The 24752-nt window shown below is 43.6% G+C and overlaps 1 protein-coding gene across 1 annotated transcript in view; it reads left to right on the top strand.

Moving 5' to 3' along the window:
* The first annotated feature begins 1420 nt into the window (after nt 1–1420).
* The window catches only part of LONRF2 (LON peptidase N-terminal domain and ring finger 2), a 77954-nt gene continuing 54622 nt past the window's right edge, over nt 1421–24752 (top strand). Inside the window, exon 1 of the mRNA XM_040336367.1 lies at nt 1421–3328. Coding sequence (XP_040192301.1) covers nt 2575–3328 — 754 coding nt within the window. The 5' untranslated portion in view covers nt 1421–2574. The remainder of the gene's footprint in view (nt 3329–24752) is intronic.

Below are 24752 nucleotides of genomic sequence, written 5' to 3'. Positions count from 1 at the left end.
TACTATAAGTGGCGGTGCGTCCATAGAGGGCGCAGGAGCGCCGCCCCCTCTCGCTCCTGCACCGCCACTGAAAACAATACATAGATTGCATGAATCTATGTATTGTCGCCACTTCCCACTATTCAGATGGCCGGCCCCCTGGTGAGCGCCGGCCATCTGAATAACGGCAGCTGGTTGGCTTTGGAAGTGTCTATCAGAGCCCGAGGGCTTTAATCGGCTTCCAAATAGTTAACCAGGGGACGCACGGGGTGTGTGTTCCCTGATTAACACTGACAGGCGTCTCAGCCAATCAGATTCACCGGTTACCGGTAACCTGATTGGCTGAAGCGACATCAAGGGCGGGACTACTTCGAGGGATCGTGAAGGAGGATGGGAGGATGGCCGACCGAGAATGGTAAGTGCCAGGCGGGGTTACAATTGATGGGCACAGTGGCGACAATGGCATGGCACAGTGGCGACAATTGATGGCACATTGGCTGTGATTGGCATGGCACAGTGGCGACAATTGATGGGCACAGTGGTGACAATGGCATGGCAAAGTGGCGATAATTGATGGCATGGCACAGTGGCGACAATTGATGGGCACAGTGGCTGCGTTTGATGGCATGACACAGTGGCGACAATGGCATGGCACAGTGGCGATACTTGATGGCATGGCACAGTGGCGACAATTGATGGGCACAGTGACAATTGATGGCACAGTGGCTGCGTTTCATGGCATGGCACAGTGGCGAAAATTGATGGCACAGTGGCTGCGTTTGATGGCATGGCACAGTGGTGAAAATTGATGAGCACAGTGGCTGCGTTTGATGGCATGGCACAGTGGTGAAAATTGATGAGCACAGTGGCTGCGTTTGATGGCATGGCACAGTGGCTGCGTTTGATGGCATGGCACAGTGGCAACAATTTTATGGCACAGTGGCGGCAATTGATGGGCACAGTGAGGCTCCAATTTATGTGTTTTTTTTTCCGTTTGTTTGCAACCCCCAAAAATGTTGAGCACAAGCAGCCACTGCTTACTATCTATCCGATCCGATGGATGAAGACGTGGGGTGTAGTCTCCGATTAGTCCACTGGAGGGCGCTGTGCTGGGTATGTCAAACGAGCGGAGTCCTAGCCGTGCACAGACACATAGGATACCACCACGTCCTAAACTCCTGTAGAAGTACAGTGTACACGATAAGCAGGAGGGGGCTTATCTTTGCAATATATTCTTCTGTGAGGTAGCAAACATAGACAGTAGCGCAGTAACACAGAGTGCTTCCTGTCCTCATTGCAGTCACACAGAACAGGGCTTGTTGTGGCCAGCCAATACTAATCATCCTAAGCCCCATGACGTGTGAAGCAGGCGTTGTATAACATCTCCGAGCCGCTTATATAAGGCAGTGCAGGCTGGGGGCAGCCAATAGCCGATCACCTCACGTGTTCCCATAGCATTCCCTTGTAGCTGAGCTTCCTCTGCGGCCACTAGGGGGCAGCACAGTGACTATTATTATTCTGTACATCAGACTGCCCGTCCTGTCATCATCAAGTGTCCCATCCACCACGTGTAGACAGTAAGTGACCCGCCATGGGCGATCTGTACGGGACATGAAATCGGCGGGGCCGGTGGCACTCAGCAGCAGGTTGCCCTGGAATACACGTGAAGGAGCAGCATTGTTATGCAGTAGAATGGTGCGGCTGGGGTCACTCGTGTACATAATACAGCTGCAATCATTGTATGACTGATCGCCAGCACTGCATGTGAAAATACAGCTGCAATCATTGTATGACTGATCGCCAGCACTGCATGTGAAAATACAGCTGCAATCATTGTATGACCGATCGCCAGTCCTGCATATGAATGGCATGTGCTGCCATGGCGGTGATATCTTTAAAAGGCTGTCCCTGTGACGTCAAGGCTGCCCTCCCCATTTGATGAGCTCACAGAGAGGGAGGGGAGGGGGATTGGTGGAGCAGAGCGAGCAAGCAGTGATCTCTATGGGGCACACACACATAGTACCCATCTACTGCCCATCACACATCGGGCCTGGAAACTGAGTGCCCCTAGAGGAGGAGGCCATGGTATAGGGAGTGCTATCCCCATCTGACTCCTCTTTGCAGCTTCAGTGACTTGTCTCCTCATCTAGTCTTGGAATCCTGAAGAGCTCAGCTGATCTCCTTCATACACACTTCTTCCAGCAACACAATGCCAGCGTGCCACCAACCTGGACCCCCTGCCAGGAGCCCACCTTGGGATGGCCCTGACCCACGGTGTGCAGTGGGTTTTAGGGACTTGGAACGTAACACCAACTCATGATCAGGAGATCCATCTTCTGGCTTCTCCCAGGTAACAAAGAACTAGAGCTTGCTAACAATAGACTTGTAACAAAGAAACTCATCCCGGGGAAGAATGTTGCCTCCGTTAGTGTTACAGTATTTCTGATTGAATTATGGGTAGACGGCGGTCGCGGCGACCAGTACAACAAGACTGATGGACCACGTACCTCCAGGATCCCTTTGTTACCCTTCTCGTAGTAAACTCCTGGCTTTTCTCTTGTAATGTAGAAAGTCACATATTGAGCTCTCTTAAGAATGGAGGTGAGATCTTTGCAACGTTCTGAGATGCTCTCCTTTGACCTCCCTGGCCTTTGCTCTGAGATGCTGGGGGTGGCGGAGGAGGCCTTCAAGGCTGGCAATTTTGAATTGGCCGCAGAGATCTATGGTTCTCAGCTCGATGAGCTTCCTCAGCCTCAAAGATGCTTGTATCTAAAGAAGGGGGATGCCTTGTCGCTGGCCGGGCGAGTGACCGATGCACTGGACTCTTACACCAAGGCAGCAATGTTAGGTCAGCTTTCTCCTGATGAGCTTGGAGTTCTAGTAGAAAGTATTGCTAAAAATATTCGAGAAAAAGAACTTAAATTGCCCTTTGCCAAAACAAAGAGCGACCTTTTGCCTAGTAGTGGGCAAGGTCAAGCCCCCTGCAATTTAAGCCCACCAGAGATTCCTAAACCGTCCCAAGACATTGACCTCTTCTCCTGTCCAGTCTGCCAGCTCCTATTTTTGGACCCTGTCTCTTTGGTCTGTGGGCACACTTTCTGTAAAAGATGCTTGTGTGAAAAGAGGCCACCACAGTGCCACTGCTGCAACAACAGGGCTCCAAACAAAGCTGAGGGGCACGAAGCCTCTTTAATGGATTTGAAGGTAAACGTGGTGCTTGGAAATCTCTTAGAGAAGTGGTTGTGTGAAGAGACCAAGGTACGGAGATTGTCTGTGGAAGGGGATTTCTTACAGCAGGACAGCAATTTCTTAGGTGCATTAGAGAAATTCAACACGGCATTGGAGCTGGGTAAGTGGCCTACAGAGATATTGGGCATACAATTGGGGTATTCATTAAATCAATTGGGGTATTCATTAAATCAGGAGACAAACTGAAGAAAGGGTTTTGGTCATAGCAAAAAAAAAAAACTTTTCTAACTTTCATTTTCTGTTCATGGGTTGGAAAAAGAAAGCATGTTTCTGATTTGCAGCTATGAGGAACTTGTTTTTTCCTTACACTTTTCCTAATATAGCGTGCACCCCAAGCTGAGGAGGGAAGTTTAGGGAAAAACTTACATTTTGGATGTCTTGCCCGGCGTCCGTCTGCGGCCTTGCGCAGGGTCCATCCAGCCTTGCGCGGGGTCCGTCTGCTGTCTTGCCTGGCGTCCATCGGCGGCCTTGTCCGGCGTCTGTCTGCGGCCTTGCGCGGGGTCCGTCGAGCCTTGTGGGTGTCCGTCTGTGGCAGGGTCTGTCGAGCCTTGTGGGTTTCCGTCTGTGGCGGGGTTCGTCGAGGGGTTGCAGCGTCGCGTGTTTGAATTTGGCGCGCTGTGCAGAGCCGGATTTTCTGCACACTCGGCTCCTCGCGTGGCTGCGAGCCTAGCCAAGTGCGCAGTACACTTGGCTCGGAGAAGCGGGGATCGGCGTATATCGTGCACCCACGATTTTCCCCTGATTTTAAGGGGAAAAAAGTGCGCGGTAAACGCCGATAAATACGGTAAATAAAAATAAATAAATGCATTTAAAAGCTTTTTCAGTTTTGGATAGAGTACAGAAGGGTTGTAATCATAGGCGTGCGCAAGAGGTGTGCCTGGGCACACCCTAATCCTGGAATTGACAACCCGTCAATCGTGGGCAGGAAACAGGTAAACCACTATCTTTACTTAACAACCCCCAAAACCTGGACAGGATAGGTGGCGGGGGTTGGAAATTAGTGGAACCGATCTGTATTTTCTTCTGCAGCAGCTGAAAGTAGGCTTCTCCTCTTCTCCCTCTCGCCGACATTCAGCTGCTACAGGAGAAAAATACAGGGGATCGGTACCAATATATGCCACCCCTCTTCTCCCAGTTCATCTTCTTTCTGCTGCCTAGCTGCCCCTGTGTGCTCCCCTTCTCCCCCCCCCCCATTGTTTCAGGATGATGAGCGGGGAAGAGGCGGTTTACACATACATATGTGTTGGAGCTTTGAGGTGTACACCCTAATGCAATAGGCTGCGCACACCTATGGTTGTAATCTTTGTTAGACATTAAAGGGTTAGTAAAGGTTTGTTTTTTGTTTTTTATAACAAACAGGTCATGCTTACCTCCATTGTGCAGATAGTTTTGCACAGAGTGGCCCCAAACCTTGTCTTCTGGGGTCCCTCAGCAGCTGTCTCGGCTCTTCCCCACAAGAGCTAACCAACTTCTGGCAAGCGCTCTCCCAAGGGGGTTAGCTTGCAGGCGCGCTCCCGTGTGATACAGTGGCGGCCATTGCTGCCAAGTGCATCACTCAGCCCCGGCGTGCCGCGTCATTGATTTGATTGACAGCAGCGGGAGCCAATGGCTGCGCTGCTATCAATCATCCAATGAACAGACCATGCCGAGAAGCCAGCATTCATGACACAGGACTTTCGAGGGCTCAGGTAAGTAAATGGGGGGTCTTGTAAGCATCGGATGTTTTTTCACCTTAATGCTCCCCTTTAAAGAGGAACTTTATCACTTCATCATAAAAATAATAAAAAAAAGTACCTTTAGAAATGTTGAAGAAGGGCAATCTACAAACAGATGCCTATAGATGTTTGCAAGCTTTTTAGGCCCCTGTCACATGGGCGGACCAAGAGGACACGGTCCTGTCATCCGCCTGCTCAGCGGAGAGACCCACAGCTAAGCAGGTGGAGTCTGCCAGTGTGAAAGAGCGCTTATTCTTTACATAGCTGTTCCTCTTTATTCTTCTCAGGATGAGCATTTTCACTAAAGGCAGATAAATCCATCTTCCTTTATTTTTTAAAACTGCCTGGAATTCTGGGCATGCCTCCTGAAACACGCAGTGCACATTATCTAAGTGGGAAGGCATTGATGCTGTAGCCCTCCCAGGATACATTTGTAAGGACATGGTTAAACCACCAGTGCCTCACTCAAGCAGGAAGTGAAAGCACAAATGTTTGTTTAATAAATAAATATAAGGTGATTTCATAACCACCTGCAGAGCTGCATGCTGATGTGATTTTTAGTGAAAAAATGGAAAGGTCTGCTTTAGTGACCCATTCATACTTCTCCATTCTGGTGTGTTATGACAGGCACAGACCCGAGCTACCATCCAGGACATCTGCCGGATTGTTGGAGACTGATACAAAACCAGGATCAGTTTTGATCATGTCTCCGCTATGGTAACCCGGAAGCGATAACATCACTTTGGGAATACCCAGATGTCAATGGCACCATTTTAAAAAAATCAAATATATTCATAACCACAGATTTTGCTGTTTTGAATGCATCATTAGGCATCAAAGTCAAGTCAATTCTAGATTTTCCCAACTGTATACAAAAAGTAGAAAAAAACGTTTGACTGTAGAGCATTTTATAAGTAACTTTGTGAGCAGGAGTGAACTGCTGCAGGTATTAAAGGGGTTGTAAAGTATTTTTTTTTTCCCTAAATAGCTTCCTTTACCTTAGTGCAGTCCTCCTTTACTTACCTCATTCTTCCATTTTGCTTTTAAATGTCCTTATTTCTTCTGAGAAATCCTCACTTCCTGTTCTTCTGTCTGTAACTCCACACAGTAATGCAAGTCTTTCTCCCTGGTGTGGAGTGTCGTGCTCGCCTACTCCCTTGAGGGGGCGAGCAGATGAGTCAGGACGCTCTCTACTTTGCAGATAGAGAAAGGAGCTGTGTGTTAGTGGGCGTCCATTTCCTCCGACTCCACAGCCCTGGTCCTGACTCTCCTGCTTGCCCCCTCCCCCCTCAAGGGAGGGGGCGAGCACGACACTCCACACCAGGGAGAAAGCCTTGCATTACGGTGTGTAGTGTATGCAATTTGTTTTGATACATCTCTCTAAATTTGTCAAAAAAGTTAACAGCCTCATGCCTCAACACTTTTGGATATCCTGAACAGCCATTCGGAACCAGGGTTCAGTTGAATGCTAGGGTTCCTCAAGAGGTTGCTAGGTGTTCCTTGAGTAAGAAGCAATTTCTGCCTCTCGGATAAGTAACCAGTGATTCAATTTTTATTTTTTATTTTTTTTTAGCTATCTGTAAGTGGGGCACTTTTCCTATTTAAGGGGTCCTTCTTCCAATGACCACCAATGTAAGGTGGTCATTCTGCTACTGACCGTCAATCAACGGGGACTCTTCTCCACTGATCACCAATCTAAGGGGGGCACTTTTTCAATGACGATTAATGTAAGGGGACAATTTCTCTAAGTGGAGAACAATGCAGTTTTTACTGTCTGCATTTCTTCCTTTTTTGATTTATTTTCTCCTTTTCACTGACCTTCCCGCCCACAACCTCCTGAGGCTTGTCACATGTCCCAGGAGGCTGAGGGACCAACTTGAGTTCCTCTTTAAACAAACCTCTGTTACGAATAAATAACTTCATTGTACAAGCAGTTATACAGACTAAGAGCCCATTCACACGGGGATGACTTTGGATCCGACTTCAAGTCGCGTCAAGTCGCGCTGCATGAGAAAATCAATGTAAGTGAATGGAGCCGTCTTATTGTACACTACTGCAGTCGCTCCGACTTCAGAAAAGGTTCCTGTACTACTTCAATCCGACTTCTAAGCGACTTGTAGGCAACTTGTACCCATTGATTTTAATGGAAGTCGCATCAGAAGTCGGATCACTGTCTTAACTGAAGCAACAGGAAGAGAACATATATTTCTCAGGCAAACCCCTCCCTCCCACAGAGTTGATTGTTGTTTGATTGGCCACTGGAAAGCCTCCTGTCCTGGAGGCAACTTGAAGTTGCCTTGTAAGTTGCCTGATGTCGTGCTGTGATTCATACTCAAGTCGTGTTCAAGTTGCCTCCCAAAGTCGTGCTGGAAGTCGTGTTGCCCCTGTGTGAACCGGCTCTTAGGGTGGCTTTAGCAAATGTTTTGCTGCTTGTTGGTAAATAGTTTATAAGTCGTAGTGTGGCTATTGTTTTTTTTTTAGTTTATTCACCCTTCAGAAGTAGGCATAATCTTGAGGAACCTCAGTCTAAAATGTTATCTAAGGCTCCATTCACATCTCCGCGACAAGCAACGCCGCGTACGCGGCGTATTTTGCCGCGGATAGTGTATCTTTTTTTTTTTCAAATTCTTCCCATTGCTGTCAATGGGTGAACGCCAATGTCGCCTGAAAAAAAGGGTCCGGGACTTTTTTCAGGCGACAGGCGTACGGCGTCTTTGAGATGTGAACCATCTTCATAGACAGCAATGGGAATTTCCCCCTCTAGCGGCACAAGCGTCCGGCGTCGGGCGTTTTGTCGCCTAGATGTGAATGGAGACTAAACCTGGGACAATAAACACCACTACCTTGATGAAATTAGCTTTACATCAGAAGCCTCCCTTCCCATCAGAGCTTTCCCCATCACACCAGATGCCCACATTGCATCAAAGGTCCCCAATCATGCCAGAGGCCACATCAAAGCTCTTTCTGGACATTAAAGACCCCCCCCCATCACAGTAGAGGCCTCCATTAACATCAGAGCCCCTTATCACATCAGTCACCCCTGTATTTTAAAGTCTCCAGAGTTCTCTCATCACATCAGATTCCCCCATCACAGAGCCCCCAAATCAAACCGTTCCCCATCACAGAATTTCCCATTCACTAAGCACCCCCCCCTCCCACACACACTTATCATTACATAGCCCCCAAATCACACAGGCCTCCCATTATAGAACCAGTGGTTGTTATGGTGTTGGGTGCCGTCTTGCCTGCAACATTACAATTCATGACGCTGATCCAGGGCAAACTGGGTCCCATACTCGCAGCAAAAAGTGAGAAACACTGGTGTGGGCAAGAATGCACTTTACGGTCCATTAAGACAATATCATTGCGGTAATGAATGCACATTGCATGCATTGGTGTGAGGCAGTGCCATTTGAATGGCACCCTAACACACTGCGTTACGCCAATGTTCTTAGCGTGTGTTACCACAACGACAATGTGAAGGACCAGCTTTTTCACTTCTTCTAAGGCCCCGTACACAAGTTTCTCAGCAGAATTCAGCCAGAAACTCGATCGGAGCTGGATTCTGCCGAGAAACTCGGTCATGTGTACACTTTTCACTGAGGAAGCCGACGAGGAACATGTTCTCTATTTCCTCGTTGTTCAATGATGAAAGTTGGCCCGCCGAGATCCTCGGTGGCTTAAACACAGAACTCGACGAGGAACTCGATGTGTTTGGCACGTCGAGTTCCTCGGACGTGTGTACGGGGCCTTAGAGTATGTAAATACTGTAGTGACCATAGACTGGACATAAGTGCACTTTAAACAATTATCAAATATTTTGAGACTGCTTTACTGCAAGAATTTTTTTTCCCCGCTATGTTAAATCTTGATGTCGTAAGAAATGGGTAATTATTAAGTTGTCAAAGAAAATGTTTTCCAGTGCTGAAAGTTTTCTTTTTCTTGTCAGTTGTTTTTGGCAGAAGCAGTTAAAATTGTTTTCCAACTCCTACATGATGTCAAGGCTAAAGTCTGTCTGTGACCTGAAACCTTGCAGTTAGTGTTGATGTAAGCATATATTCAAATCGAACATGCAAAAAAAAGGGGAGAATTTTGACTCATTAACTAATAGTAACATCCTTCTTTCTGAGGAGTTTTATTGGGGACACCATACATTGGCAGAGAATGCACTACACAGTAATGTACATCGTGTGCACAGAGGAGTAATGTACATAAGCCCCCATTCACACTGGTGCAGCTTTGAAATTGCGCTACTTCAGCGTGAATTCAAAGCTGCAAATAAGTGCAATTTCCATTGCCGATTTCATTGTCAAAAACGACGACAGAAGTTTATGCAAGTCGCAATAAAATCCTCAAAAAGTAGTGCAGGAACCTTTTTTTTAAAGTTGCTGTGACATGAGTGGCGGCAATTTGAACAGTTCCATTGTGGACAATGTGGTACGACTTGTCATGCGATTTGGAACGTCAAATCGCATGACAAATCACACCGGTGTGAACTGGGGCAAACAGCGGAGTGATGTAGAGTATACAGTTTTTTTTTTTGTGTGACCCAAGACAATTCCTCTTCTTCTAATGTGGCCCATGAAGGTCAAGGTTGGACACCCCTGTCAATGGAATATGTTCACCTCACAGGTGGGCCCTCATCACAAAGGCCAATAATAAATAATAAAAAATGTAATTTACTTTTTTTTTTTTTAATAAAAACCAGGGATTTGGAATAGCAACTGCAAGTGGATGTCTCTGCAAGTGGATGCTTCAAGTTTAAGCCCAGCTCAAAAGAAGAGAAAAGGCCTCATAGTGTACACAGTAAAAGAAATGTATTTATGCAAAAACATATATGCACTCATATTTGCATTTCAGAGTAGCAGGCGCATCAAAGTACCAAGCCGCCACCTCCCTTCACATCTCAGTAAGACTTGCAGCCAAACCACACCATAGGAAGAACAATAGAAGCCAGCAACACATTAGAAAATGCTCTGTCTCTCACATGAAGCTCTGTCCTATGCGTTTCGTTGTTATTACGTCATCAGAGGCACCTTGTGGTCTTCATGGATGTTCCCGACTTCATGCTATAGAATCGTCTTAGGAGAATTTTTTTTTTTTTAAACTGTGGTTGGTTTACGGATTTTTGTAGAAAAGGACTTTAATAATCAGGGACTGTGTGTTTTTTTTTTTTTTTTTTTATCTACTTTAAATCAGTGACATCGTTCTTGCACCTTGTCAGCAAGGGGCTTTATATATTAATATTATTCCACATATTTAACCAACGGTAAATTTGTTCACATACATAGCACAACACTACAAACCTATACTTTGTTTTTGTTATGTACACTTATGCCGCGTACACACGATCGGTCAAACCGATGAGAATGGTCTGATGGACCATTTTCATCGGACCAAACCGAACGTGTGTGGGCCCCATCGGTTATTTATCCATAGGTTAAAAAAAAGCAATCTTGTTTTAAATTTAACTGATGGATACCTAACCGATAGAAAAACAGATCGTTAGGCACGACCATCGGTTAAAAATCCACGCATGCTCAGAATCAAGTCGACGCATGCTTGGAAGCAATGAACTTCGTTTTTTTTAGCACGTTGTTGTGTTTTACGTCACCGCGTTCTGACACAATCGTTTTTTTAACTGATGGTGTGTAGGCATAAGTGTGCTTGCAGCTTGTAGGTTTTATTTTTCTATACATAGCCTACTGTACTATATTTAAGCCTAACCTGTTATATGCTTTTTCAGTGCAATGACTCTTTTTAACCTTTCACCTGATTTCGAGAATAATCTTGTTGTAAGGTAAACAGCCTTATCCGTTAATGTTTGTAGTCTGCACAGGGTTGAATTTGTCAACATCTTTATTTTGTAATGGACATTGTACATACTAGATAAAAGGTTCCACAATCACTGATTAGCGCAGAATTATTTACATCAACATTGAACGTATATATATAAAAAAACTCTGTTCAACTTTCTAATCTGAAGTGTAAATAACAAAACCTTAAAAACAACTTATCTGATCACTCAAACAAAATTGTGATTGGTTCTTTTTAGACCATGCGACTGTGGGGCGATTGTTGCTAATGTAAGTCAGTGGAGTGATTATGTATGCTTAAGCACGTTCTGAGGTCAGTGTACTCTTAAGTAGGAAACACAGGATAAGGGCGACAGCCTTGAAGCTGGCACTCTCAAAAATGAGCAACCAGCGCCAGCTTCCTTATTTATGTCTAAGGCCCCATACTCACGAGCAAACATGTCTGCTGAAACTGGCCCGCAGGCCAGTTTCAGCAGACATGTTTGGTCGTGTGTGGGCGCGAGCGGGCCGAATTCCAGCAAACATTTGCCCGCCGGGCCTTTTCCCAGCAGACAAATATTCCTGGACTTGTTTTAAAACAGTCCGCTGGAATTCTGCCCGCTCGGACATGTACGGTCGTCAGTACAGACCTACCGTACATGTCCAGGCGCCCGCCGTCCCTCGCATGCGTCGAATGACTTCGACGCATGCGTGGAAGCATTTTAAAGGCGGGCCGCCCACGTCGCCGCGTCATTGTCGCGGCGACACCGCGTCATCGACGCGGCGACACCGCGGACACGCCCCGCGTATTGTTTACGCGCGGACTTCTGTACGATGGTGTGTACAACCATCGTACAGAAGCCCTCTGGCAGACATGTATGGTGGAAACGGTCCGACGGACCGCTTTCACCATACATGTTTGGTCGTGAGTACCCCGCCTTACTAATATTTATATCTTTAAAATGGTTTTAAACCTACTCTTACAACTTGCACCTACAGGTAAGCCTAGATTAAGACTTACCTGTAGGTGCAAGAAATATCTCCTTAACCTACACGGTTAAGGAGATATTTGCAGAAAACTCTGCACCAACGCCTACGACGCCGCTCCGGCCAGTCACAGTGCTGGATTGGCGATACACGGAAGAGACTATTAGGCAACATGGCGGTGGAGGGGAACAAGGAGCTCTTCGGAGGCTTCGATCTCAGGTAAGTCATTCATAATGAGCTAGTATGCAATGCATACTAGCTCATTATGCCTTTTTCTTGCAGGGTTTTTTTTTGCAGAAAAAGAGGGTTTACTTCCTCTTTAAAGTTTTCCCTTTTAATAGTGAGAAATATAGAAAGCAATGGTTATATACTCAGCATAACTGAACTACCCATTTATACCCAAAACATTTGCTGGGCTGAGTATGCTTGAAGAATATAAGAACTTTTCATGATCAGTCCGATTTCCATCTGTACTGGATCATGTAGTATGCCAATAGACTTTTGTAAGGGGTGAAAATGACTTGTGTAGTTGGGTTTTCATTACCAGTGTTCCGATATTGAACTACTAAAAGTCCTATGCCTCGTAGACACATGGTCAGATTATCGGATGATAAAAATCGCTTTCGGATAGATTGTTCGATAATCTGATCGTTAGTACACAACTTTCGACAGCCGATCACGACAGTCCGTCCAACAAAATCCGAAGGGACAAACACGAAAACTTTATGACGATAGCCCATTGTACGACAATCGTTTAGTTAGTACAGTATGCAGGCCCGTCGGAACCCGACAGGCAAAGCAAGCAATTGCCTGGGGCCCCCGAGCTGGCCAGGGGCCCCAGCAGGGAGGGCCCTTGCGGCACCGCTGCGTCCTCCTGCAGTCCGGTCGGCCGTGTACCATTACCGCACGGTACAGGAGATTCAGGTTCCTGTTCCCGGCCGGACTGACAGGAAGTGCACACACTGAGTGGAGTGTTCACTTCCTTTCAGTCCGGCCCCGGGAACAGCAAACTGAATCCCCTTTACCGCGCAGTTATGGTACACGGCCGACCGGACTGCAGGAGGACGCAGCGATGCGGCAAGGGCCCTCCCTGCTGGGGCCCCTGTGCGGACACCAACATATGCCGATGTGTGCGTACGTGTGAGGCGGAGGATAGAGGTAAGCCGCCAACACCCCCCCTCCCCCCGCTTCTCAACTACTTGAAAAGTCACTTTTTTTTTTTTTTTTTTTTTGCTTGGGGCCCCCAAATGTCTTCAAACGGCCCTGACAGTATGCATTTACTAAAAATCGATAGACAAACACCACGCATGATCGGAAACACGGAAGGAGATGGGAGAATGTAAACAATGTTTGTACCGAGAAAATGCTCCAACATATGAACAGAAACTTGTTTTGAAAAAGTTTGTTACTTGGCTAGTATGTTCACATGCTATGGAAACTATAATTAATTGTTAAATTAAATGTTTTATATATTTTTACACTGATGGTTTTAGAGGTGTACCAAATGGAAATTTTGGTAACGAAAACCGAAAATGACAGTTTAATTTTATTTATATATATATATATATATATATATATATATATATATATATATATATATATATATATTTTGGTGCATCTCTAAATAGTTTTATATATTTTTACTGAAGCATTATTGGCTTTCCAAAGTACAGCACAACACAAGCTGTTTGCCTTCAGGCTCTCTCTTTTTGTGATTGAAACTCTGCATGGGGCCCCCTTTCAACAGAGAGAGAATAATATTAGTTACTGTTGGTTGCATTCCCGATAATACTTTCTCAATCACTGAGACCAGTCCAATTTTTGCCATATTGCACTGCACTGCTTTAATTGACAATTGCGCGGTCGTGCGACTCTGTACCCAAATAAAATAAATTTCCCCTTTTTCCTACAAATAGGGCTTTCTTTTGGAGGTATTTGATCACCTCTGGTGTTTTTATTTTTTTCACTATAAACGAAAATTAAAAAATACTATTTTGAAAAAAAAACTATTTTTTACTTTCTGCTATAAAACATTCTCAATAAAAAAAATAAAACATCAAATTCCTATATCAATCCTAGGCCAATATGTATTCTGCTACATATTTTTTAGTTAAAAAAAAAAATCCCCAAAAAACTATAGGATAGCTTTAGTGTCCTTTTTTTCTTTTTTTTTTACTAATAATTGTCGGGATCAGCAAATTTTAGCAGAACTGAGACATTGCGGCGGAGAAATCTGACACTTTTTGGGGACCAGTGACAGCAATGCAGTGATCAGTGCTAAAAAAATAAATGCACTGACGATGTATAAATGACACTGGCAGGGAAGGGGTTAACATCAGGGGTCATCAGAGGGTTAATTGTGTTCCCTATGAGTGTTTTCTTATTGTGTGGGGGACAAATGCACTCGAGGAAGAGAGACCTCTGTGTTCCTGATTAGCAGGAATCACAGATGTCTCTCTTCCTGTCTGACAGAAGGACGATCTGCCTTGTTTACATAGGCAGACCATCCTTCTTTCTCTCCAGTGAGTGGCCGAAATGTCCAATCACAGGGGGAGCGCGGCTCTGGCGGCGTACATATACGTGATTTTGTACTTAAGGCCCCCCCTTGCCGTAAATGTACGTGGGGCGGTAGTTAAAATGCCCACTCGTTTAGTTCTATAAGCACAATAAATAATAGGCAGGATAGTTATTTTGTGAAGGTTACCACCTGCTTCTCTACTCGGGTGAAATCAGGAAAAAGAGCTTCTTATAGCCATGCCCTTTGCTTAAGTGCTTTTCTGATAATTCAAGGTCTAGTGACTAAAGGAGAGATTGAATGCAGCTGTTTTTCTGATAAACCAAAGTATTCCTTCATAAACATTTATAACTCAGTAAATACATATATAGATCAAAGCATTAAAAGTCACTGATGACCTACATTCAGTTTAGGTGAAAATGTTAGGAGTTGAACGTCTTTATTGTCTGCTTGCTTTAAGCTTGGTTAACAAATGTGTATGGAGGTTCCCACTCTGCCTTTGTGATGTGCAATATGGGTCTCCATTTGGACACTTGTCGCCAGGCCCATTCAGCCATTATGAAGAGTTGCAGACCCTACTTTTCAGCTACTCATATCTACATAAACTGTTCACTTAGTATGTATTAAAGTGGTTGTAAAGGCAGAAGGTTTTTTATCTTAAAGCAGAGTTCCACCCAAAAATGAAACTTCCGCTTTAAGTGACGGTGACCTCCCTGACATGCAAAATTTGGCATGTATTTTTTGGGGGGGGGGGCTCCGCAGCACAGGAAGGAAGTTCACTTCTTCCTCCTCCCTCCCTGCAATCTTCTGGGACCCGCTTTCTACGTGTTAGAGACTTCAAGGAGGTGTGAATTACTGGGCGCGCCGAAATGCATACTGGGAAATGTAGTTCTTACATGAAGAAACAATGCAAACCAGGAAGTGAATGAGCGAACAGAAACTAGAATGCCGGAGGTGATATAGATGAAGGAATTTAATAGGTATTTTTCTAGTTTTTTTAACAGAATCATTACACTATTCTGTCTGTCTACCTTGCAGACATTAATTTTAGGCAATTTTTTTTTTCCTTTACAACTCCTTTAAGCACTGGTACTTCAACTGGCTTGTTTAACTAGACAATTATTTATATTTTCCGTAAACCATTTGACTTTTTAACCTCTGCATTGCTTATTATTCCAAAGCAAGCAGTTTTGTGTTGGAGTTTCTAGTCTTGGAAGTCATCCAGGAGTTTAATTAATCCGTATTCTTCTTCTCTTTCAGCCGTGACTATTTCCCCTTGGAAAGATAGAACTTTTCATAATTAATTTTATTGTCTGCTAAATATATAAAATAGAGATCCCTGAATAGCTTGTTGTTTGCAGGTCTTCAACACAACTTCTTTCACTGACACTTGGCACTGCCATGAAAACATTTTGAACCATCATATCGGCATTTTTACCTTTTTTGTTTCAGACAAATGAACGGTGTATAGTGCAGTCTTTCTTGACAGTCAACCTAAAGGCACCACAGTTTTATGAAAGAAGTAGAGCTGTCTATTGCAACTAATAAGATTATTTTTTGAATGATGAAACGTGATTAAGCGTTGTTGACCATGGCTTAACATTTCAGTTTTCTTAAAGTGGAAGTAAACCCCCCTATTGTTTTCAGCCAAAGAAGCTGCCATATTTGCCTCTGTTTAATCTACAACTGCAATGAGTGGCACATGTGATCAGTTGTGACGCCAGCCATTGGATGGCCTGACAGTTTGGTTGAGAGCACAAGCAATGGGAGTGTTAAATTTCCGGCACGTGCCAGAAATGAAACTGCTTTATGGATGGGTTTACTTCCGCTTTAACTCACCCCAACTTAAAGTGGTTCTAAACTGGAAAGTTTTTTATTTTTTTACCTTAAAGCGGTATTAAACACAAAACCAAAAATGTTATATATTTCAACTTACCAAGGATTAGATGCTGTGGCTGCACGACTAATGGATTCGTCATCCTGGTCGTAAAACCTGCCCTAAAATAAAGACACAGACTGCGAAATACCATTCAACAATGTAATATTAACAATGTAAACAAGGGGTCTTTGGGTGTCCATAAGGCACAATTTTACTGAAATCGTCCATGTCCTTAGCCGCACCCCAACTGGCTCGGGGACATTGCGACCTCGCCATACTTCCATTCAACCCCCCCCCCCCCCCAGGGGTGTGTGCCACTAACCAACCACATGTAGGTGCAATAACAATTTAGTAACACAGTCAATAATCACTGGGTGCAAGGATGATGTAACTGCAGCAGGCATGCACATTAGTTATATCATCAGTGGCCACCCATGAGTAGAAGACACCAAAAGTGGAATCAATAGATGTAGAAGATGGTAGCAGTGGCAATGGCTCAGCAATAGTGTTCATTCTACTGTCAGTGCTAAAGGACAAAACCAGTAGGGTAAGCATGCTATGTATATTTGACATTATGGCAAGGGGTGCTCTACACGCTACAGTTCTCTTTTGACACCTTGCATATATACTGTACATCCTGTTAGCAAGTGGTCATACCAAACTCATGAGCTTGGTGTAAATTTTTTTCAAACGTTGATCGGCTGTTTAGTAAAAGTGATTGGGCTGCTCAATCACTTTTACAGTACCAAGGACCCCCTACTGCTGCTGTCGAACGTGGTTCCCAGGTGCTTGCATTCTGGGAAATGGCCTTGATTGCTTCACAGAGAGGAGATGGAGGAACATCCGTTCCCCATCTCCTCTGTGACAAATGAAGCTGAAAGCGACAATGATTTTGTCACTTTTAGTTTTATAGCTCTCAAGCTCCTTCTTTGGCTGTAACAGTCAGGGAAGCAACAAATAAAACACGTTCTGTGCTTGATTATCTGCTTTTGAGGTCAGTGGAGACATTGGTTGTCTAATATTTCCTTATGTCTCCATAAAGAGTACCTGCCACATGCCCAAACCATAACAATAGGTCCATCATACATGATGAACTCAACAGGAATAAGTTTACATTGATAACCTGTAAAGGCTTCTAAAGCATTGCCTATGAAAAATTATAGGTACTGTAGTTTGTCGCCATTTGTCATATCTAGTTACTCGACGCAACATCATTGTTTCTATTTTAACAAAAATTTGGGTATTATAAATTTATTTTCTCCTGAAAATTTGCACTTGATAAACGGCCAGGCAAATTTCGTGTGACATTTCTGTTTTCCATAGTCTCTTTAGCCTGAGGCAAGATGCAGACTATGCTTGACCAGAGGGCGTGTTCAAGTGCAGGCTGTGATTTGGAAGGGTTGTGTGCTAGAGGCAGCTGTGATTGGCCAGACGGTGTGGTGTAGTGTAGTGTCCTCTACATCTGAATGATCAGCTAAAGGATGCAAACTGACCACACTAACACAGATCAGCTCCTGTGCTTTGTGTGGTCAGTTTAGAACTCAGGAGAAAGGTTTCTGGCAGGATCTACAAGATGATTCAGATGGAAGAAGTACAGGAAAAGGTTAGAGACTATAATTTATAAAATACACTTATGTGACAACACACATAGAAAAAAAAAGTAAAGATTTATGGTAACATACACCTTTAAAACCACTTGCCACCAAATAACGTACCTGTACATCATTAGCTTCAAGTGGTTATGCCGGGGTGATGCCTGCAGCTGCAAGCATCACCCGGTACCGTTATTTAGAGCGGACAGTCGGCTTTCTTGTAAAAACCGATGCGGCTAAGCAGCCGCTTGCCAGTTATTACAAGTAGTGGAAGGGGACTCCCCCCCCCCCCCCCCCCCCCCCTTCCTACCGCCTTCTGCAGCTTGTTTGGGCTCCTTCATCCCACCAGGAGACCCGAGCCACCAACCAACACGTTCATCGACTGACGGCAGAACTGAAAAAAGCCAGAATCGGCTTTGATCGGGTCTCGGATTTAGTAACCCTGGAAGCAACATTACTTCCGGTTTACTCGGCAGCCAACGGCATCATTTAAAAAAGTATTAAAAAATCCAGATATTGGTGTTTTTGAATGCTTTTAAGTGCAGAGGAGGGGTTTGGGGTCAAAACCCTTCATAAAGAGTACCTGTCGCTGCCTATTACTGTTACAAGGGATGTTTACATTGATTGCGACGGCAATAAAAGTTATCCAAACCCATCCTTCTGTGCTCTCTAGGTTTTCTGCTAAAAATTATATATAATGTTTGGGGGTTCTAAGTGATTATCTAGCCAAAAATACAGATTTTTAACTTGTTGGCAACAAATGTCAAATAGGCTTTGTCTTCAAGTGGTTAAAGAAATGGATCAGACGGATTTTTAATGTACGGTCAGGGTCAGTTTCATGCAATCTCAACTTCATGTCTTTTTCTTTTTTTTAAGAATCTCCTTCTAAACAATGTTTTTTCATACATTATTTATTTAGGTCATAGCCTATTAAATATGCATAGTGTGTTTTTTTATGTAATCAGGTTTTAAATGTCTGCTGCATTTCATGAATGATGACTGGGTCACAGGAGCTTCCTAATCCGCAGCGACGAATACTAGTGTTAATTACACTGTCAAGCTTCTACGTAGAGACTGCTTAATGTGCCTGCTTCATGTTATTCCAGTTTACCGCTTTAATGTTTAAGTTTAGCATCCTTGTAATTAATGTAAAGCAGCACTGCAAAGTGTTTTAGAATAAGCGTTGACTCATTTAGCTATAATTATGATAATGGGGGAGATACGTTTGTGAATCGTTTTGAATAGACAACAAGTCATTTCCCCATGTAAATATGTCACACATAAAATCCATGCCTTAGAAGCAGAAAACTGGGACACCAGTGTAATATTCCTGTTTATCTCTTTTAGTATGCCACGTGCTTTGTCTCGCGGCTTTATGCAGTAAATTAGTACAAATAGCAATGGTGTTCGAAGGGCTCCACTCCACATAACTATTCGGGTTTTCAGTTTCCAGAAGTAGATAAAAAAATAACTGACTGGTTGTTGATGGCCACCATACTGTACGCATTGCTGTTTAGGGCATCGTAGGCTTGTGACCCGCGTCCCAATTTTCCACTGGCCTCTACGCTGTTAATGTCAAAATCTCTGCTGGATGTCAGACACTGTAAAAGAAAGGATTATTCTTTTGAAGTGCTTATCCCTGTTTATAAGACTGGACATTGTTCAGCTTAAAGGGAAAAAAAAAGTATTTCAGTAAAAAGCAAAAGTAGGCTATCGACTAGTGAAATTACTCTTTGATATGTAGTTAAAGTGACACTAAACTCTGGATTATAAAATGTCTGAGTTACACTGTATGTAGAAACATAGCCAGCAGGCGGCTGGTGCTGAATATTTTGGGCGGATCAGAAAACTAATGCAACCCCCCACACAGACAGACAGAAAGGCGGCGATCACTGCTAGCAGCAACAACAACCACCCCCACCGGGCAATAGACAGAAGAGAGGCAGCGGCAGAGACTAACCTTAACATAGGAGGTAGGGGGTTGAAGAGCCGGGCCATTCTCCTCCCTGTTCTTCAGGCTGAACAGGAAGTGTGTCCTGAGACATGATTGGCCAGTGTGTCCTGAGGCAGGCCTGGGAGTCCTAAGACTCACTGGCCAATCAGGTCTTGGACGCTGCTTCCTTGATTGGTCGGGAGATTATTTAGGAAGACAATAGCGAATATTAATTGGCTATTTTCACACAACTGGGTGGGCTCAGGTCACAGTGCTCTGCGCCCTGAGTCTACCCTTTTTATAAGTCAATTAGAGCCTCAGGCTCTAATCATGTGCCTAAAAAAAAACAATTGGAATCCATGAGTTTGGTGCCCTGAAATCCTGCATGTAGATTACGTGCCAGGCACATGGATTAGGACGGGGCCGCCACTGATGTAGCCTCGCTCCTATGGGACTTGTAGTGTGCATAGAACACTGATGCACGTGACCACAACTAAAGTACGCTGCCTGTTGATGTGGATATGACACAAGTTAGGACTAGGCTCTGCTGCAAAATAGGATTCAGTATTATGCCTTTGTTTTGGACACATACTGGAAATAATTATATGAAAATAATGGTGCGAGAGACTGCCACAAGCCGTGTGCGCCTCATTACCTAAGCCATGGGTACTCATCCTACGGCCCTCCAGCTGTTGTGGAACTACAAGTTCCATCATGTCTCTGCCTTTGGGATTCATGCTTGTAACTGTCAGCCTGGCAATGCCTCATGGCATTGTAGTTTCACAACAGCTGGAGTGCTACAGGTTGAGCACCCATGACCTAAGCAATTAGACTTGTTTCAGGTCCATCTGCGTCACCCGTGCCTGTTGCTTTTTCAGAGAGAAATATAAACAATCGGAGGTCTGCCCTAATTAACAGAGGGAATATGGAAGTTTTCCATATAGGAAGCTGCCACAGATTCTCACCAGCTGTGAACTTGTCTAGAGGGTGTGAGCTGTCAGCAGTCCCTCTATCTACGTGAGCAGTGAATTCACTACATGAGCAGAGCCTACAGGGTTACAACCCTTTTCTTCCCTCCTGCTCTGAGCCAACCAGGCAGGGGGGTTTGTATGGGGGAGCCAGATAGATCCAAGCTTTTTCTTCTATGTTGGTGTGCTACTCATTCCAATGAGCTGCTCTGGTCAACTGGCACCCAATAGCAATCTCTGCATATATTTTAGCATTTACTTAAAATAAAAATGCATTTTGTTTTTTTTTTGTTAAACTTAAAATAGTTCACAATATATCAACAGAAAGGAAGAACTGATTGTTGTCTGCATAACAGAGATTGGTGCAGCTGATTGGAATTAAAAACAAAGGGGTGGAATCAGATAGAATTTACGCCGGCGTATCCATAGATACGCCGCGTAAATTCAAATCTGCGCCGGCGTATCTACTTTCTGTATTCAGAAAGCTAGATACGCCGACATTTTGCCTAAGATACGACTGGCATAAGTCTCTTACGCCGTCCTATCTTAGGGTGCATTCTGACGCTGGCCGCTAGGGGCAATTCCGTTGTTGTCGGCGTAGAATTTGCTAATTACCTAGATACGCCGATTCACAAATGTACGTACGCCCGTCGCAATGTATTTATGTCGTTTACGTTAGGCTTTTTCAGCGTAAGGTTGTTCCTGCTATTAACAGGCGCAGCCAATGTTAAGTATGTACGTCGTTCCCGCTTCGAAATTTTAATTTAAATTTTTTACGTCGTTTGCGTAAGTCGTTCGCGAATAGGGCTGGACGTAATTTACGTTCACGTCGAAACCAATACGTCGTTGCGCCGTACTTGGAAGCAATGCACACTGGGATATGTACACGGATGGCGCATGTGTAAAAAAACGTCAATCACGTCAGGTCATCGTACATTTACAGAAAACACGCCCCCCTTCCACATTTGAATTACGCGCGTTTACGCCGGCCCCATTTACGATACGCCGCCGCAACTTACAGAGCAAGTGCTTTGTGAATACAGCACTTGCTCCTGTAAGTTACGGCGGCGTAGCGTAAATACGATACGCTGCACTGCCGTATCATTGCGCGCCCCTACGTGAATCTGCCCCAAGGGGCACAACCTAAATGCCAGGAACAATCTATGGAATGCATAGAAAATAGTGTGGTGCTGTCATGAAGGATGATGTATCATGAGAAGTCATACAAAGTATAGTTAGTATTCTAAAATGGGCTTATGCATGACTATGGATAGTTATACTGCATACAAAGCCCACACTTTTTCATTTAGATGTGGATAGAGTACCAAAATGTTATTAACCTTGTAAATGCACCACATTTTATGTGGGTAGATTGCTTATGCATTTTTTGAATTTATGTTGCCTTGTCTGATAATTGAGGGAATGTTGTTTTTCAGGAGCTGTTGCCAAGTGATTGTAATCTTTCACTTTTGATTATACAGTTGGAAACAAAATGTACATTGTAAAAACTGCACGTTCAAAGTACTTGTATGAATACTATAAAGCCTGTTTTTCTAGAAAATCCTGTACACAAGAAAAAATATATATAAACTACAAGGTTAGTTGTAAGAAGTGGTCCACAAAACTGAAGAAAAACATGTAAAAAGGGAATTTTAAGTTTGAAATAACGAAATCCTGTATATTACAACCTGATCTTATGAGCCTATTTCTGGTTTTATCACAAAGGAATTCTTGTGTTTTATGGTTTTATTTTTCTTGCCCTCCCCTAATTATACCAGGCCAGTTCTGGCATTCCTCTTACATGTAAACATCATCATATATTTTTTTTTTTTATAGAAAATTACTCAGAACCCCTAAACATTATATAAATATTTTTCTGCTGCCTACTCAAGCCTTGCTTACCTCCTGACACCTCTCCATTAACCTCATCATGCCCGCACTATAGCCAAATGATAACTACAGTGCGGGCCTAAATTGCTGGGAGGGCGTCCATGTACGTCCCGTGCATGAGCTGCCTGCGCACTCCCTACGAGACTCGGCTGATCATAGATTGGGGAAGGGTCTGATCTCGACTCCTTACCACATGGTCAGCTGTCAGCCACGCTGATCACGTGATGTAAACAAAGCTGGTAATCTGCTATTTTTTTCCCTAACGCTGATAGCGTAAGGAACAGCTAGAGCCACTGCCACCTCATCTATGCCCTTCAGTGCCCATAAGTGCTACCTATAAATGCCCACCAGTGCCACCTATCAGTGTTGATCAGTGCCCACCAGTGCCGCCTCATTAGTGCCTATCAGTGCAGCCTTTTTGGTCTTTTTTTTTTGTTTGTTTAGCAAAAAAACAAAACCTCAGTAGTGTTTAAATACCACCAAAAGAAAGCTCTATTTGTGTGAAAAAATTATAACATTTCATTTTTTGTACAGTGTAGCATGACTGCTCAATTGTCATTCAAAGTTCAACAGTGCTAAAAGCTGAAAATTGGCCTGGGTAGGAAGGGGCTTTAGGTGCCCAGTAGGCAAGTGGTTAAACCCTCCAGCCAATCATCCTCCAACGTGCTTGTGTTGTGCACCAGCTCATCTGTACATTTCGGACTGTAAAGCCTTGTACACACGATGAGAATATCGGACAAATGATGGTCTTTTTTTTTTTCTTGCATGCTAGTCTCATATTGAAAATGAAAAGGTTACTAAAGTTATGAAAAATCTCGTACAACAGAATACAGAAATTTGTATTCTTTAGTTTCCGGGCATGCGTGGTCTTTTTTTTTTTTTGGACAAATACTGTACTGATTAAACAAACATCTTACATTCTGGTATCAAGAATTTCAAGAAAATACATTTTGTTTGTTCCTTCTGATAATTTTGCAAGAACTCTCATGATCGGCTCTCGAAAGCTGTGTACTAATGATCAGATTATCGTAATCTGATCGTATTATTTGTCTACATTTCTGATCGTGTGTACTAGGCCTAACTATTTCCCTGAAAAAGATGACCAATTGTCACAGATCAGAGCTGATCAAGGATATAGGTATAAGCATATACTAAACAGGATGGTTGCTAAACGATAGAAAAGCACATTCTCCAAATGTACCAAAGAATAGCGGAATGTTTTAAGATTCAGTGAACTGGAATTTATGACAAGGCTGCTGTTCAGAATCAGCTTGTTTCCAAGGCCACTGAGAAAATGGGCATAACCTATTGTACGAATTATAAATCCTGGACCTACTTAGAGAAACACACAGGATGCATTTTTCTCTAGGCTGTCATCTTGCCGTGAATTAGTGATCCTTCCTACGTCAAGACCTTGTCAGCAGTGGCAACTTTCCTATTTTTTCCCTGCTGGTTACATGACAGGTCAGCAACTTAATTGGATTGCCTATATGATGAATCACATCTATTAAAAAGGTTATATGATTAATCGCACATTTAGGAAACTTTTTTTCCCTTCTCTTAACCCTGTGTGATCATCCTTTTTTTTTTGCTTGTCGCGGAGGTGTGAATGCAGCCAAAATTATAAACTTACCTAAAAATGTTTTTATATAAATGTGTTTACACTTAGTAAAAACATGGAGCCGAAGAAATTTTTTACAGGGTCTCTTTACTGGACCTTTTATACATTTTTTATCTTCCCAAAGAAAAATATTCCACTCTTCACAATCATGACTTATTCATGTAATCCGTTTTCCACAGCAACTATATTTAATGAGCAACTATTTTCAAGGATGAAGCACACGAAGGGCAAATTTAGAACCCAAATATCTGATGAGCACCTTGAGAATTGCTACTCCATCCATCCAACCAGATATTGATGTGTTCATTTATCAAAAACAGTGTCAAATATCGCACTAGTTTTATGTTGCCTTTTTTTACTTTTGTTATAAAAAATATTACAAAAATGAAACTACTCAGATAGGTACATTATCTATATCAGTACTAGTACACTTGTAATCTTCCAGCTTGTTTCTGCTGATCAGTTATCATTATTGTTAGTGTATTTTATGTGTTGTCCAAGACCAGTCCTCTTCTTCCAATGTGACCCATGAAGGTCTAAAGGTTGGACACCCCTGCTCTAATCTATATTCTCATCCACCCAAACTTGGCCATATGTTTTACCTTCATGTATCTAAAAATGATTGGGTA

The sequence above is a fragment of the Rana temporaria genome, chromosome 2 (genome assembly GCF_905171775.1).
Source record: "Rana temporaria chromosome 2, aRanTem1.1, whole genome shotgun sequence".
NCBI classification, from domain to species: domain Eukaryota; kingdom Metazoa; phylum Chordata; class Amphibia; order Anura; family Ranidae; genus Rana; species Rana temporaria.
The sequence above is the reverse complement of the archived record's forward strand: the minus strand, read 5'-3'. Positions and strand labels throughout refer to the sequence as shown.